General features: G+C 40.0%; 2 protein-coding genes across 2 annotated transcripts in view; one reads left to right on the top strand and one right to left on the bottom strand.

The window, feature by feature from the left end:
• Window positions 1-6,416: 6,416 nt before the first annotated feature.
• LOC115013746 (prostate stem cell antigen-like) lies at window positions 6,417-9,705 on the bottom strand. The gene is made up of 3 exons (XM_029440224.1): window positions 9,574-9,705; window positions 6,829-6,936; window positions 6,417-6,670 (listed from the first exon to the last, which is right to left on the bottom strand). Exons 1-3 carry the CDS (start codon window positions 9,617-9,619, stop codon window positions 6,516-6,518), a joined length of 309 nt encoding a protein of 102 aa, XP_029296084.1. The 5' UTR covers window positions 9,620-9,705; the 3' UTR covers window positions 6,417-6,515.
• A 2,338-nt stretch (window positions 9,706-12,043) lies between these two features.
• Window positions 12,044-17,578, top strand: part of msh3 (mutS homolog 3 (E. coli)) — a 42,870-nt gene continuing 37,335 nt past the window's right edge. Inside the window, exons 1-4 of the mRNA XM_029438786.1 lie at window positions 12,044-12,323; window positions 12,412-12,529; window positions 12,852-13,111; window positions 15,524-15,736. Of these exons, the coding sequence (XP_029294646.1) occupies window positions 12,183-12,323; window positions 12,412-12,529; window positions 12,852-13,111; window positions 15,524-15,736 (732 nt within the window). The 5' untranslated portion in view covers window positions 12,044-12,182. The remainder of the gene's footprint in view (window positions 12,324-12,411; window positions 12,530-12,851; window positions 13,112-15,523; window positions 15,737-17,578) is intronic.

Here is a 17,578-nt window from a genome sequence, read left to right as displayed (position 1 = left end):
GATGTCAAAGGTCAGATGAGGGTCAAATCTTACACCTAGGTTGGTGACTGATGGTGACAGGGGTATGTTTTGGCCAGAAAAAGTGATGTGGGTTATGGGGGAAGACTGGACCTGGTGTGGGGTGCCAACTAAAATAGCCTCTGTTTTTGAGCTATTTAGTTGAAGGAAATTTTCTTTCATCCAAGTCTTTATCTCCTCAAGGCAGGTGTTTAATGATGTTGATGTTGATGACGATGTGGACAGTGGTGCTGCATGTGGCATCGGGTCGGTTTTTATATATAGCTGTGTGTCATCAGCGTAATAATGGAATGGTATTCCATGCTGGCTGATGACACAGCCAAGGGGCAGAGTGTAGAGGGTGAACAGAGTGGGGCCGAGAACCGACCCTTGAGGGATACCACAGGTTACTGGGTGTATCTAGGAACTTGCACCTCCCAAGGATACATACTCTGTTCTTCCAGAGAGGTAGGACTGGAACCAGCTCAGGGCGGAGTCAGAGAGTCCGATGGTGTAGTGGAGGCGCTAAAGGAGGATCTGATGGTCGACCGTGTCGAACGCTGCAGTCAGATCCAGGAGGATGAGGAGAGATGGGGAAGCAGCGTCAACTGAATCCGGACTGGAATTTCTCAAAGAGGCAGTTGGTTTTGAGATGGTCCTGAAGCTGGGCTGCAACTAATTTTTCCAATACTTTTGATAAAAATGGCAGGTTGGAGAAACACAGAGTAAGGGGCACCTGCCATCACTTTGGATCTGAACTGGATAAAACTAGTGCCTACCTACACTACAGCACATCCTAGATGCTAGATCAGGTTATTGGGCCATAAAACTGAACACTAAATCATCACTGCATCACCATTCAGCAGATGTAGGTTTCTCAGACTGCCCTTCGGGATTAGCTCAGCCCAAGATGAATTCCTAAGGCGAGTGGATGAGACATATGAAGGTCTTGATGGTGTAGCTGCCATAGTAGATGACATCCTGGTGTTTGAAAAAACCAAAGCAGGAACAAAACGTCAACTTCAGAGCCATGCTGCGCCGCACAAGGGACAGAGAGATTAAACTAAACCCTGACCATGTATCTGTGTTTCAGAGCTCAACTACTTCAGTCACAAACTCTCACGCGAAGGCATCAGCCCAGAGCCACAGAAAGTGAAGGCAGTCTAAGAGATGCAACCACCACAGAGCAAAGCCGATTTGGAAACCAGAACTGTCAACTATCTGGCCTCTTCCTTTTACAGTCCAACCTATAGACACTTGCATTTCCTTACAAAGCCTCTTCACAAGTTGCCTGAATAACGCCAGCCCGATGGTTTGTTCAGGATACCTGGCTATTAACAAGCTTTTGACGGTGCTGAAAGGTTTCGCTCATTTTCTGAAAAATCAGGGAATTGTCTGTGTTATGGTTGAGCAAAGACATGTCCTCTTGGCAAGCATCCGCATCCAACTACCTTTCTACATTAACAGATCGTTGGACATTTGGGAGAAGTGTCCATAGGGCTATTTGGTGATGGTGCAGATCCTCGACAAATCTTTCGTTGATTGCTTCCAGACGCCAAGAAATGTATCCTGTGCTGCCTGCAGCATCATGGAAGTGAAATAAAACTAAAACTTATTTTGGTCGTACTTTAAAAGAACTCAAATGTCAATGTCATACAAACGCTGTTGTGTCATTATATGCACGTTTGATATGCAACTTTCATGTAAACAATAATAAGGAATATTACAGAGCCTTTCTTGGTATATGGATCCTTGAGGGAAGGGAACGGCGTCACTATCCCAAGAGCATACTCTTCTCTTATAGCTTTAGTGGGGATGTGCCCGAGAGGAGATATTAAATTCCTCATCAAAATGTGCACAATGGGCATGCAGTTATTTGGCACAAATGAAACACTCTAAAAAACACACTCGTGATTGTCAATCATGCGAGCTTGATTGGGTAATTGGGTATGTTAACCATTTGTCTTCTGGTGGCATCTTTTAATGTTTCTATTGTTTGGTATTCCTGTAGTACTTCTTCACCTCAGCACAGCTTCAATCAACTAATAAAGAAAACATGACAACGCAAAACATAATGATAAACAGCTTTTCTAGAGAAAGTGTCAAGAGACTAATGAGAAACAAGCTTTGTTATGACCTGTTTAGCAGACGCTGCATCAAGCGTATCCTCGATTCTTTGTCTCTTGCTCGGAACCTCATCGACATTTGCAGTTGATGCACTTGAGCTGAAGTTTGAATCGGACTTATCAGAAGCAGAGGGAAAAGGACCATTCGGAGAACTCTAAAGAAAAAGAAAAGATATTGATCATTTTATTTTGTTCAGTGAGGTGTTTGATTATACCTTCCTTTTTATCTTACAATCACCTGAGAAAACCGTCAGCACCATGTTGCCTCGTCCAATGAGGTCTCTGAATATTTCTGTATTAACTTCTGTTTCCGTTGCATCTTTGTATGCAACTTTTGCATCCTTGTATACAACTTTTGCATCAGGTGGCAGGCAAAATCTCTCAACGACTGGAAAAGACAGATCAGACTGAATGTGCTTTGAAGTAAGCAGTTTCTTGCCACAAAGCAAATTACTTTTCCTGTTAAATACATTGTTCACATAAAAACATGTTCACCATTGTATAATAATTACACAAATCAAGCATTTCCCCTTCACAAAACCCGTTCCCTCTTAACTCTGGATTTGCTTTTCTTTTCAACCTAAAGTACATCACATATTTCTTTTTTAAACACTTTTTTTCTTTATTGTTTTTTAGCATATATATAGACACTACATAAGGCAGTACACAAACTTCCACATCCAAGACATAACAAAATGAAGTACATTAAAAGTCACACAAATAACATAATTAAATTAACTACACAAACATGTGGGTAGGCTATGTAAGGAGATATACAAACATGTAGGCAGATATGAAAGGCTTCAATCCTTCTCCCAACATAGGAACATTAATGAAAAAACGTGACTTTGTCCTCAATAGGTCTCGAATCACAAAGACTGATACTGATCATCTAATTTCCACAAGCATAAGACACAAAGTTGCCACTGAACAATGCAAAGCTGAGATGAATTACTTCTCAAAACTGGAATAACATAAATTATTTAACTAACTCAAACACCCACACTTACAAGCCTCAAACTCAAATATAAAACTTATATCACTGAATAACCTGACAGCTTTGAAAGCTTTGAACAATTCCAATTTATTGCTTATTCTGAAATGCCTACATGGTCATGCTCCTTCCCTGTTTAATTAATTTGTTTCAATACACCAGCCAAGCAGCAGAACCGGGCCCTCACCGGGCCCTCACCATGCTTTTATTATGTGACTGATGACCTGATTCCGTTCAGCTGTCTGGCCTCCAGCTGGGACACTCCGATGTTGCATTGCATTACCCAAAACCTCATTTGGACAAGGTGTTAAAGGATGGCTAAAACAGAAACAACGTTGTTCTCACACCTACGTGTATATGAATTTGTGGACATCTTTTTTTGTATGTATCTGTGTAGGTGTCTTTGTGAATGTATTTGTGGATGCATTTTCTTTTGTATTTTAACTTTCACAAAAGAGCCTCCTGTAGACAGTTGTTGCAAAATCGTGTTTTGCAAACACTGAGCTGTCCATATCAAATAAATCTAACTTAACTGACTCATTTTTTAAAGATTATCTTTATTGGATTTTGTACTATAAAATAAATAAAATAACAATGTACAAGAAGGTAATCACATAGATGCCAGATCAGCTAAAGTATAATAATAAAATAAAGTAGTTACGGGGAGGCAACAGATAACAGACCATGTGTATCAATGTATCTAGTAATCTATTAATAATTAGTATATAACAGCAGATGAGAGCTTCTCGTTCAAATCATGCATTTTTTCTTTTCTTCTTTTAGAAGTGTTGCTTTGTCTGATTTATTTGTCAAAGCCACTTTTTTGCCATCTTGTGAACATCTGGTGGTTGTGAGTTTGAAACGCTAAAGTGGAAGTGTTGAAGTATAATAAGAATAATGGTCAATGTGGTTGTTTAATTGTCTGTCTACACACAGTATATGTTTGGTGTTTGTTAAGCTTGTGCTTAAAATGATCACACATTACAAATGATTGCACGTTTCAAAAGAGGTCACAGAATTGTATTAGCTCAAAAAACAATGGGGGGGGGGGTCAAACTCATTCATAGAGGGCCAACATTAAAAACTGGGACTACGTCGAGGGCCAAACACGGTCCACATTTATTGAACAGGGTACACATAAAGTGCAAAAAGATATGGAACATATTTAAGTCAACTGCAGACGGGTTGCTGAGCAGTTCAATTAAAATATCTGAGCAGCAAAGTCGGCAAATGCTCTCAGTTGATCAGCAGAATGCTGTCGGGAACACAGCGGTGGAGATGTTTGTCAGTGTTTGGAAATACGACCAAAGTTTACTTCTGCATCAGAGTCTCCCACAGGCAGCTTGGCATCATACATGTCTGTGATAACACGGCCCTGAAGCTGCAGGTTTAACAGTGAGATGCTTCGTTATGTTGCACAAACAGGCCAGCTCACATCGTCCCAGAGATCTGTGGTGTGTTTCCCTTTGCTTTCCAAAAACTTTCATTTCATTCACATATTTAGATTCTTCCTCAAATGTCTTTTCCCGTAGTTGTGCCATGCATTGATTTAATTACCAAAACTGGCGGGCCAGTTATGACAGACATATGATATTTTCTCGTGGGCCGGATATAATTGCCTTGAGTTTGACACCCGTGCAGTAAACACTGAAACGTGCACATAAATGACATAAATAACGTAAGCGTTTAGTTTATTTAATAAAAGAGCTCATGTTCAATGCAACACTGATACCTCTATTAGTACTCGGAGACGTGTTATTCTTAAAAAATGCACGCATAAAGTTGCATTCAAATTTATGTGGCTCTCAAGGAAATACATTAAAAACATATTTGGCTTTTATGGCTCTCCCAGCCAAAAAGGTTCCCGACCCCTGCGATAGACTGTAAGAAGTAAAGAGTAAGAGTAGCGATTTACACTGAGAACCACGAACAGCAGGTGTTATCATCCATCCCGCCTTTTTTAATGTGTTCAGTCTTTTGCTGTCCAAATCTTTTGTGATACCCTCATCCCCAAATGGCAGTGAAAGCTAGCTACATAATTGCTAACGAAATAGCATCAGCCTCAAAGCCGTACTCTGAAGGTGAGTTTGTAAAAACATGTATGCTGAAGGCGGCAGAAATCATTTGTAGCATTTTCAGTTGCAGTCGATGAGAGCACTGACATTACGGATGTTGCTCAACTGGCCATTGTTATTCGTGGGGTTGATGACACTTTAGCTTTCACAGAGGAGTTCCTTGAGTTGGTACCGGTACCTATGATGGACACCACTACGTCGTTGAAGTGCTGGACCGGGTCGGAGTGGACTGGAGCCGTGCTGTCAGTGTGGCTACAGACGGCGCATCAATGGTCAGGAGAAAAACAGGTGTTGTGACTAAATTCAGAGAGAAAGTACAGGCTGCAAATGGAGGAAATAGTTTTTGGACATTCCACTGTATTTTGCACCAGGAAGCATTGTGTTGCAAATCGTTAACAATGGATCACGTCATGAAAGTTTTTTTTTTATCTACGGGAGGAAATTGGACAGTTTATGGAGCAAAAGGGCAAACCAGTGCACCAATTAAAAAACCCAGAATGGCTGCAGGACCTTGCATTTATGGTTGAATAACCGGAACAAGATGCTGCAAGACCACAAGAAAGTTTTTAAGTTGAAGCTGACTTTGTGGGAGACACAGCTGTCAAGCGGTTCCAGGTCTTTGGTGATCTTGAGACAGTTGCAGTTAAGGTTGCGGGTCTGCCCGTCGACCTACAGCTTGAAATAATTGATTTACAATGTGATCAGAATTTAAAGGAGAAATTTGCCTCGTCAAACCTGGACACATTTTATCAGTATCTTTTGCCAGGATACCCCAAATTGACAGCCCTGGCAGCAAATGTTTTGAGCATGTTTGGGACCACCTAAGTGTTCTCTGTAATGAACATCACCAAAACAAAGCTGCGCTCAAGACTCACTCACAAGCACTTGAATGAGATTCTTAAATTAGCTGCTACTCAGGATTTTAGGCCTGATATTGACGCACTTGTGAGGGCTAAACGATGCCAAGTTTCAGGGGGAAATTAATCAGTGACTTTTGTTGTTTATACAATGTATAAATTGTATATGTTGAAAGGAAGTAAGGCAAGGTAACCATGCAATATTACTCCTGTTGCTGAGGCTCTAACTATGGTAATGTCGATCAGTGGGTCTTTGGTCCAGACTGAAATATCGAAAGATGTGTACACATCATTGGATAATCAGATCGAAACCAGTCAGAGTTTAAATCAAAATCTAAGATGATCTAATTGACTTAGACATAGAGGATTTGCAGTGCAGTTTAATATGGAAGTTGTTTATTCTTCTTAAGTTGTACAAGTTGGATCAGGAAAACGTACAGTATACGAATAAGAAAGTCCCAGAGCCTCAGAGAAAGAGCATGATGACGGCTGAGGATACCAGCAGGAGGATGGCACAGGGAGCTGTTGGTATGGCACTGTTACACAAGCTACCTTCACAGCAAGCTATGGCAGCTACACATGTTATGCTGTGTTGGCAGCCCTTGGTAACCATGTTATAACCTGAAAAACACAACGGGAACACTTAGAAAACTAATTACTGAAACATATCATGACATGTTTAATAGCCACTACAGCAGCATGTTGTATCAGGTTTGATGGTTGATTTTGATGTGTGAAATATAAGCTTTTGAAACTTTTAATGTGAATAAACAACTTACCGTCTATCTTGAGAGAGAAACAACGGTTGAAGAGAACAGGACAAGATTTGGTGTCAGTGCAGGATTTAGGGTCGGTGGCCGTGCATGTGTAGCATCTCAGTCCACATGCTGTGCAGAGACACATAATATATCAGGTGAAGACATGCCACATATACATTGTTGGGAGAGCTACTTTGAAAACATTACACTACAGCAAAGCTACCCATGGGAGAAATCTAATTGGGTAAACTAAAGCTACTTAGAAAAAGTAGTTCAAACTACTTTCTAGGAAAATGATCAAAGTAACAATGCACAAGTGATACGACATAACAAAATATTGTACAGAAAAGTCCCATGCCAGCAAAAATTGCCACTCAATTGAGTTTTGTAATGGAAAATTACTGCATTGCTTAACAATAAAATAGACACATACTGTATGCCAGTGGTTCCCAAACTTCTTCTGCAGGTTTGAATAAGATCACTGAATACAGGTATTGGGCCAGCATGGTGCGCTTTGCCTTCAACGGTTTTGTGTGAAGATGAAATGCTCCGTTATTGTTATTTATTGTTATTGTAAAAGACCCATTACCAACTCCAGCAGCTGAACAGCTGCATGACTTAAAACCAGGTGATTGTATGATGATAAAAGACCTGAGAAGAACAAAGTGGTGACATAAGAGGTGGCAGGGATCAAGTGCCCCTGACGACACAGACGGCAGTAAAGGTCACTGGTAGACCAACGTGGGTACACGCTAACCACTGCAAGAGAGTTCCATATCAACCCAGCAACTCATCATCTCCTACACATGACACACATTAGCATCCTACGCTGAACAACACAGTCCGAGGTGTACGCCGAAAGCTGCCTGAGACTGCACCGGTGAGATACAAATTACACGTTCCAGAGACGACACATACACCAAGAACCAAGAACCTCCAGCGTGGGATTCAACGATGGAACGCAGATCCAGACCTAAACCATGGCACCCCCTCAGACACCCAGGGCTCTGTGACTTTAGAGGGATAGTGTGTGTTATAGCTTTGGCAGCCTTTGTTGTTATGCTACCTGTCATGTGGATATATGAATATAAAACTGCTAGGAATACACAGTCACAAAATGACACTACTAACACAGAGGAGCACTCCAACAATACACGTATTAAAAGAGAGCTTGACAGCTCAGTCGTAGACCCATATACAGCAACATCGGGGCCTTCGTGGTTATGGAGACATTTGTGGTTCCAAATGATCAATTACACTGTTGGAACCATCTTCAGCTCCTTTTTCCTCAAGAAAACTGATTATTACAACCTGCGAAAACAGTGTCCTGCTTTTATAAACAGTACAATTTACAATGAAGATATGCTTTGAACCTTAGTAACAATGAATGTGTTGGATGAAAGCAATTGTATTTTTCTGTATTATAGTTCTTACATTTGTCAAAAAATTACAACAAGGACGGAAATGTAATGGAAAATACTGCATTACTTAAATTGCTTTAATGTTTTTATCGTCTTTGTAAGTTGCACATATTACCTCACAAAGTGTTTGTGAGTAAATTGAGAAGCCCTTAGTATACCAATGCTGAGATTGCTGATAGCATCCCTCCAATTTTGCATAATGTAGATATTTGCTGTTTTGCCTTTAGCCAATTTGCATGCTGTTTTTAATGTGCAAATATCTACATTATGCACAGGTGGCACACCCACCTCCAGACAGACCATTTGCAACAGTGCTTTTCTCTTTCCCTATTACTTGACCCCTATGGGTCACCTGAGGTGTATAAAGATGAGACCACATTCTTCTTGACAGTCCTTCGTGTTGCATGCTCTGATCCTTTCTGCAGAAAGCCTTCTTTATAATAAAATACTCAAACACAAACTTTGTACCTCTTGATTATCTTTGTTAACAGAATTTCCACCACAGTTTATTCCAAATATGGGCCCACTTGTTCAAAGGCCATACATAAACCAAAAAAATACCCTGCTATTCATGGGAAAGTGCAAGCAATGTCAGCTTTGGTTTTGTAAACAACTGTGTGACGTGGCTGCCTGACATGCATTGCCTGTGTGAAAGAAAAAGGGGACAGGGCCGGTCAGAGTGGTTTCAATTGCAGAAGAGAAGCAATGGTAAGATAAAAAACATTCCTATTCTTTCATGACCCATAATTGTTTGTAGTTTCAGTAGTTTTCTACACAAAAAAATGTGTAAAAAATAATCACAATACAGATATGAATGTAGTTGAAATACCAGCAAGCTACTGCAAAATGTAGTTAACCTAGTTTACATGTAGTTACTACTCCCCAACACTGCACTTACCACACATCACATTTGTTTAAAGAAAACAGTTTTCAGACAGTCTATGATCATTTGTGGGTATTTTAAAAGAAGTAGCCGACCACAGCAGTTTGCCATACATTTCCAATTAGAGAGGATAGAAAATGAGGGGAGGGAGCTGGGAAATGACTTGTAACAATAGTTCTCGTCAGCGCAGACAGTCCTGTTGACCTCCTGACTCTTATTGGGCAATATACTTATTGCTGTTCTTGGCATCTTTTTGCCATCATAAGGTTAACCAGTGAAGATTACATGTACACACATTACAGTGGGATCAATGTTCTCCTATTCGAATAAGCATGTTTCACAAAATGTCAATATATATTTTTCTGACTCCACTTATAAACCTATAAACATCAACACATTTCTTGTCTTTAAGTTACAATGTTCAGTCAATGCACATAAGTCTAACTTGAAAGTTGTTCTTACCTGCTGACAGAGTCATGAACAGGACCAGAGCTCCAAAAAGCTTCATCGTGAACGGAGAGAAAAACAGTTTGTTAATCAGCCGAGTGTGAGGAGGACTGGAAAGTAGCCTTCCTCTTTCAGCTCAACTTCTGCTCAGTCTTCTTTCAGAACCTGCATTTCCTCACAAAGCCTCTTTCCATGTGACCTGAATAATGTCAACACTAAAGTGACCTCATTTTCCCTGAGACAGCCATGAGAATTTATTGTCGTTAGATAGACATCATCTTTGGTAGCAGAAATATTTTTTATATTTTGTGTGTGATGAACGTAAACATGTACCTCAGCTTTTATTTTTCAGCTCTTTGCATATTTGCTGTCAAATGCAGGGACAAATGCAGGGAAGTCACTTTCACTTTGTTCTTGAGGTTAGAAATATACACTTAAGTGTGTGATTCACCAAGACAATTAAAGCTCTGAAAAAAATGATTAAATGGGCTGTTATTATTCTGTTAGATACAAGTAAGGTTATTTTTACAATGTGTAATAGCAATTTAAATGTCTACTGTTTTAATTATATACGTTTCCTATGTTAAACAAGCCAACTGCCATTTGATGCTAACATAGGAGTGCCGGTCATGTTAATACAAGACAGACGCATCCTGATTAGACTGATACTGAACTAACAAAAGACAGGACACACCCAAATGTTTCAAATCCTGATCAAACAAAAGACAGGACACACCCAAATCTTGATCAAACAGTTTAACATACTGAGAAAGAATATTGAGTGTATCACCCAATACTCTGTTTACATAACTATTACCTTACAAGCATCAAAGGGCAGTTTGGCTCGGCCCCCTGTGTTTTTTTCATCACCTCGCCTCCAAACCAAATTGTATAAAATGCCTATGTGTCTTCTTCCAACCTGTGCCCTTCCATAGACTACGCTGTATTCTGTGAAACTGGTGCCTATTTGTGGCCACAAATAAATGCAATAAATAGACAACTCTGTCTCTATCACCATGTATTTGATTTTATATACATCTCTCCAGAGTAAAGCAGGAAAACTTCCACAACAACTGATCGTTGAGGATCTCCAGCTTGACAATCTTCACAAGCAAGCTCTTGAAGCTTGGATGATTGCTTTCAAACATATACATCTTTTCTTCACATTCATGCATTATGTGGAACTATATGTCAGCATGTATTATCTAGGAACAATTTAAGATACACTACCAGTCAAAGGTTTGGACACACCTTAATGAGAAGGTGTGTCCAGAGATAAACCAGCTGATTGACATGACCTGTACACACACAGGTTTATAGCATCTGAGATCAGGACTTGGACTTTCTGCACATTGTCATCTTGACAGTTCAGTTACTGGAGTAACTAAATCCAAGCTTGGTGAAAGGGGAAAAACCCTGGGTGCATTGTTCCAGAATGTTTCACATTATGTGTTAATGCTATAATGTTTTGCATTGCCATTGTGTGTGTGTGTGTGTGTGTGTGTGTGTGTGTGTGTGTGTGTGTGTGTGTGTGTGTGTGTGTGTGTGTGTGTGTGTGTGTGTGTGTGTGTGTGTGTGTGTGTGTGTACAATACCAGTCAAATGTTTATGAGAAGGTGTGTCCAAACCTTTGACTGGTACTCTTATATAGAAGAATAGAGGTGGGTGTTTGTTTTAGATGTATTTACTGATAGAGACAACCTCTACGTGTATGAAGACTTTGTTCAGAATAAATATATGAATAACAATGTTATAAAGAGAATATCACTAAAGGCTGTTTTTCATCAAAAGTGCATTGTTATAGGGTTATAGGGGAGAGATCTATCTGACCGTATGTTCAATAATCGCCATATCATAAAGATACTGTCCTTTAAATCGACAATTTTATGGAAACTAACTTTTTCAGAAATGTTTGTTTTGTAGCTTATTCATATGTTCATTTATTTGATCCTCAACTGTCTTGTCAGCAAATATCAGAGTGCTTCAGATCACTAATATCCATCTGTTGTGTGTTGAACTACAATATCTCTCTGTTTCTAAGATAGCAACGAACAACAAAGCTATTAATAAAAATAAAATAAATAAGTTGTACAATATATGTTTATCTCACCCATACAGTTTGATGCTATCTGTATTGTTTTTTGTTTTCTTCGTTTGTTATGTTTGATATTGTTGTTTCATGTATAAATATAAGGGGTTAAAATAATATTTTTTTCAATATGATCAACTGAAATATATATTTTTCTATACAATGTGTTGTAATACTTAAAATAGGCCTATTATTATTATTATTATTATTATTATTATTATTATTATTATTATTATTATTATTATTATTATTATTATTATTATCAGTTTCACACATAATGAGACCGGAAGTCATTTAGTAAGTTTAATATAAAAGTTGCGACCACATTTAATTTGGAAAAATATAACAGAAACGTTCTTATGTTTTCATTGGCTCGACGCTAACTGCGTCATTTACGCGCCCGGGTGATCTCAGCACATGCGCCGCTATGTTTTGAAAACCCGGGCAGCCTAAAAGCCTCTCTGTTTTGCTTTACATGCGCACACATTTCCATACATTGTCTTCAAGATGCATCTTGTATAAGGGAAAGTTAAAACATGCCAAAGTCTCTGAAGAAGTCCTGCACCAGTCAGACCTCCATTAGCAGATACTTCGGAGGTCGGAGCAGCAGCGGTGTCTCCGACTCTCAGTGTGGGATTAACAAGATTCGTGCTGAGCACCAGCTTTCAAGAGGCAAGGTGAGGTGTACTTTATTGAATGCATGCTTGGGTCAGATATACTTAACTTAATGCTAATTAATGAACTTCAATCGTGTTTGTCCTGCAGAAGAAACTTTCCCATGATGTTGATTTTGGATTGCCAACGAAACGAGCCAAACTTTCTGTACAAGGCCAGCAGGTGGAGGATTCAGACTGTGAGCCAGCATCCTGTCAGAGCACTAAAAGTGAGTGTGTGCACCTCAAACAGTAATTTCAGCCATTTCCCTCACACATGTCACCCACATCCTCAGAGCCATTCCCAGCAATTAAATCCTTAAATCTTAAATCTTAATGTGAGTAGTATAGGAGAGATATAAGATGGAGCTGCTCATGATGCTTTAAACTTTAAAAATAGAGTTTTGACTGATGTGACATCATTTGTCTGACAAACTATTTATCCCCAAGTGCATCCAGATACTAATTATGTATGTATTTACAATCAGGATGTTTTATTATGGGTTTATATACCTTATGGTCAAACTTGATTTATATTTCTTCCCGCTCCAGAGACGACGCTGACATCAAGCCGAGGACCAGCCGGCCTCTGTTTCTCCACCTTGGAGAAGCTGAAAGGCTTCACCTGCTCTGCTGAGCCCAGTGATGGTGCTACCAGTAAAATCTGTGACAGAGGAAGCAGCATCTGGCCTCCTCTGGACGTTACAGATCATCTCAGCAATAAAAACAGACTTCCACAGCCAGAAGAGGAGCATGAGGATGAAGAGGAGGTTAAAGAAAAGGGGAGTTCAGGGCTGGCTGCTCTAAAACAGGTACCCAATATTTAAATGTCCTTCACATTACTGTTTTGCTACTTGTCCATCAGCAAGGCAGCACCACAGGAGCTGACTCTGACCTCTGACCTTTTTAAAGGAGGGCAAGTAAATGGTCAGTTTCGCCATGTAGGATGAATGATGTGTTAAACACAAGAGTTTGATCTGTGGAGTTTCATTATTTTGCTTAAATCTCTTTGAAAACAATGATGACACAAGCATTATGTAATTGTATGGCAAGCAGCATTCACTACATTATACTACATTTTAAAATAGTAGAAGAAGTAAGTAAGTATTGCAATAAAAACAACAATGGAGCTAGACTGATGAATCAGCTGATATGAACTGATTGCAGATAAATCTCGAAACCATCTTGTGATGGGATCACTCCAGCCGCACCATATCGTGCCGGGCCATAGTGTGGGGCCACTTCCCCACTTCTCATTTCCCTACTGCCCATGCTCGGACCACACCCATTTTTGAACACAGACTTCATTTTGACCAGTGGCGTTCAGTGGGGGGGCCAATGATACACACAGACTCACAAGGGGAAAACAATTCCAGCGCCGCTGTTGTGGCTGGTAACAAGAAGTTCCTATATAGACATGCCAATGATGTGTTTGAGGTAATTCAGGAACAGTGTCTGCACATACTTTGGTCACAATTTAGTCAAAAAAGTAAAGTTAGTGGGGAAGTAAAGTTAACTTTACCTTGAGCTAAAATCCAACAATTTATAAATCAAAAGGATGCTGAAAATCTAATCCATGCTTTTATCTCAAGCCGACTCGATTACTGTAATGCACTCTTTACCGGCCTCCCAAAAACAACAACGGAGAGACTTCAGCTCATCCAAAACGCTGCAGCGAGGCTGCTGACTACAACCAAGAGGAGAGACCACATCAGTCCAGTGTTAGCTGCTCTACACTGGCTTCCAGTAACTTTTAGAATTGACTTTAAGATCCTCCTTCTTGTATACAAAGCTCTAAACAGAACCGCACCAAGTTACACTGCCAACTCTGTGCCCCCAAGAACATTGCGATCATCCACTACTGGTTTATTAAATGTTCCCAGAAACATCCAAAAGGAAATTGGGGATGCAGCCTTTTGCAATTATGCACCAAAGCTATGGAACACTTTACCTGCAGACATCAGGGAGGCAAGCTCGCTCAATATCTTCAACAGTAAACTAAAAACATATCTTTTTACTTTAGCCTTTTAATAGTGATATTTCATATCTCTTTATCTTAGGCTTTTTATTTTATTTTATTTTCTTTTTACTTTCTTTTATTGTTTTCTTCAGAAATAACGATTACAAACATATAAACATTACATTTTAAATTGAACAGTGCCTGAATGGTGACATTCTACAATATAATCAAACAATACTTAGCGTTTTATGCCTCCTTTTTAGATATGTAACTTAACCATTTCCCCCAGCCCGCCAAATGCTGTCCAGGTCAGCCCGTGTCCAGCCACCGCTGTGCCAGCGCCAGGCGCCAGCTTGTCCCTCTCCCCATTATCACCATTCACTTCTCCACCTTGACCATCTATGCCTTTCCCAATCCTTGTCCCGGTTGATCCTCCGCTCATTGTCAACGGCCCAGCCTATCCCATGCTTCAATTTTTGAGTTTTGGCAGAGTTCATCGGCTGGCACAAGCACCTCTCAAGCAGCCATGCTGCCCAGCCGTCCACCGGAAGTCCTCATCTTAGCCTTTTAATGGTGAATTATTATTATTTTATAATGCTGCTACTCTATGCCACTTTAAACTAATTTAAATGATTTCATTAATTTTTGCTATACTTGGTTTAACATTGAATGTGTAAAGGTAACTGAGATACATTTCAGAGTGTGTATTTTTGAAAAGCCTGAGGTCAAATAGACCAATACTCATAAATGTGTATTGGAGAAAAACTGGCTTTAACCGAAGGGAGTAAACCAGTTGAAGGGCCACAGGGGCGCATTGTTGATCTCATGCTTTCAAAAGATGGCTCTGATAGCTTAAAACATTTACAAGAAGGGTGTAATGAATGTGATTTCCCGGCAGTAGGGTCGTTAAGTACGGAACAGATAGGGAAACTAGGCATGATTTCCAATGTTATTTTATACTATTTTAATTCTGCTATTTTTATAATGGTACTTACAGTGGTACTACAGACTTATTTACATCAACACTGTGATTATTGTACTGTAAATGCTCTTATTCTGTCTAATCTAAAAGCACTTTGAGCTGCAATTCTTGTATGAAAGGTGCTATACAAATAAAGCTTATTATTATTATTATTATTATTATTATTATTATTATTATTATTATTATTATTTAATTTTTTTCATACGAGTGGGATATAAAGAACCTAATGCTTTGAGTGGGGAACTGTTGCTAATGAAATTATGTTATTGTTTACTGTTGCAGGGGTTTCGCTTGTCTCAGTTTGCCAAGTCAGGAAGGGAAGGAAAGGGTGCAGAGCTGAGTCCTCCGTCAGACTCGAGCGTCCCCTCCAAACGCTCAAAGAACGTGTACACTCCCCTGGAACAGCAGGTCATCCAGCTGAAACAGCAGCACAAGGATGCGTTGTTGGCTGTGGAGTGTGGATACAAGTACAGGTTCTTTGGAGAGGATGCAGAGGTGAGAACTGAAAAAGCATCTGTGTTAAAGGTTCAATATATACACTATATGGACAAAGGTATTGGGCCACCTACACATTACACCTACAGGAGCTTTTATGACATCCCATTCCAAATTCATAGGCATTAATATGAAGTTGGTCCCTGTAGCTATAACAGCTTCCACTTTTCTGGGAAGGCTTTCTACAACATTTTGGAGCGTTTCTGTGGGAATCTTTCCACATTCATCCAGAAGAGCATCAGTGAGGTCAGACACTGATGTTGGACGAGAGCTCGCAATCTCCGTTCTATCCATCCATCCATCCATCGTCTACCGCTTATCCGGGATCGGGTCGCGGGGGCAGCAGCTCCAGTAAGGACTCCCAGTCTTCCCTTCTCCGGGCCACATCCTCCAGCTCCGACTGGGGGATCCCGAGGCGTTCCCAGGCCAGTGAGGAGATATAATCTCTCCACCGAGTCCTGGGTCTTCCCCGGGGTCTCCTCCCAGCTGGACGTGCCTGGAACACCTCCCTAGGGAGGCGCCCAGGTGGCATCCCTACTAGATGCCCGAACCACCTCAACTGGCTCCTTTCAACGTAAAGGAGCAGCGGCTCTACTCCGAGTCTCTCACGGATGGCTGAGCTTCTCACCCTATCTCTAAGCGTTCTAGTTCATCCCAAAAGTGTTCAATGGGGTTGAGGTCAGGGCTCTGTGCAGGCCAGTCAAGTTCTTCCACACCAAACTCATCACACCATGCCTTTATGGACCTTGCACAGTCATGCTGGAACAGAAAAGGGCCTTCCCTAAACTGTTTCCACAAAGTTGGAAGCATAGAATTGTCCAAAATGACTTGGTAAGATGAAGCATTAAGATTTCCCTTCACTGGAACTAAGGGGCCTAGGCCAACCCCAGAGAAACAACCCCATAGCATTGTTGAGTCGGCAGAGCTTTGGCAACGTTTACGCACTATAACTAGAAATTTTACAAACTGACTTGTTGCAACGGTGGCATCCTATTACAGCACCACGTTCAAATTCAGTGAGCTCTTTAGAACGAGCCATTCTTTCACAAGTGTTTGTAAAGGTAGACTAGGTGCTTGATTTTATACACCTATAAGGCAATAGGACTGAATGAAACACCTGAATTCAATGATTAAGACGAGTGGCCCAATACTTTTGTCCATATAGTGTATAAGATATGCCAGAATTAAAATTTAAAACATTCATAAAATGAACTCTCATTATGAACAGATTGTGAGGAGGTAACGGGGTTGATGTTGTGTTAAAGACGTCTCTCTGTTGTGTTGCAGATATATCTACTGAAGTTAGCGCTAACTAAAGCGCTAACTAAAGCGCCGTCCCCAGAGCGACTGCACATTTAGCGACGCTAAATATATCAACACTACAAGAGAGAGATGTAAAGCTGTAGAATACAATACACAATGTAAAGAATATATTAGAATACTTTGAAAGTTGAAATACAATAAATAGGACAAACTATAAACAGGATAACATACTGTAGTTGTTTTATTAACTGATGATTGATGAATTTAAATTGTATAAACCCAGTAGAGGTGATATATTGCCCCATATTTTCAGGCAGGTAGCTCAGAAATACACATTGAACCTTTTAATGATGGAGAAAGGAAATTAACAGTATTAAACCCAAACCATATAAAAAATGTTACTTTGTGAAAGTCATGTTTCAAATGGTTAATATCTTCATAGGGAAATTGTGTTTCTTTGCTGGTCAAAGGATATTTCCAAGTACCGGTAATGTTAATGTCATTTTTAAGTGTGTCCACTCTGTATAAAATGTGTGTATCTTTTGGTTTCTTATTGCTAGAGGCTAAATTTGAAATGCT

The sequence above is a fragment of the Cottoperca gobio genome, chromosome 9, assembly GCF_900634415.1.
Source record: "Cottoperca gobio chromosome 9, fCotGob3.1, whole genome shotgun sequence".
Taxonomy (NCBI): Eukaryota; Metazoa; Chordata; class Actinopteri; order Perciformes; family Bovichtidae; genus Cottoperca; species Cottoperca gobio.
This window is presented reverse-complemented; position numbering and strand designations above follow the sequence as displayed.

Excerpts from the sequence above, each read along its gene's own strand:
- LOC115013746 (XM_029440224.1), bottom strand. The coding sequence starts at position 9,619 with ATGAAGCTTTTTGGAGCTCTGGTCCTGTTCATGACTCTGTCAGCAG. Across the intron at positions 6,937-9,573 it reads GTTCATGACTCTGTCAGCAG|CATGTGGACTGAGATGCTAC; the intron begins GTAAGAACAACT and ends GTCTCTGCACAG. Across the intron at positions 6,671-6,828 it reads TTTCTCTCTCAAGATAGACG|GTTATAACATGGTTACCAAG; the intron begins GTAAGTTGTTTA and ends TGTGTTTTTCAG.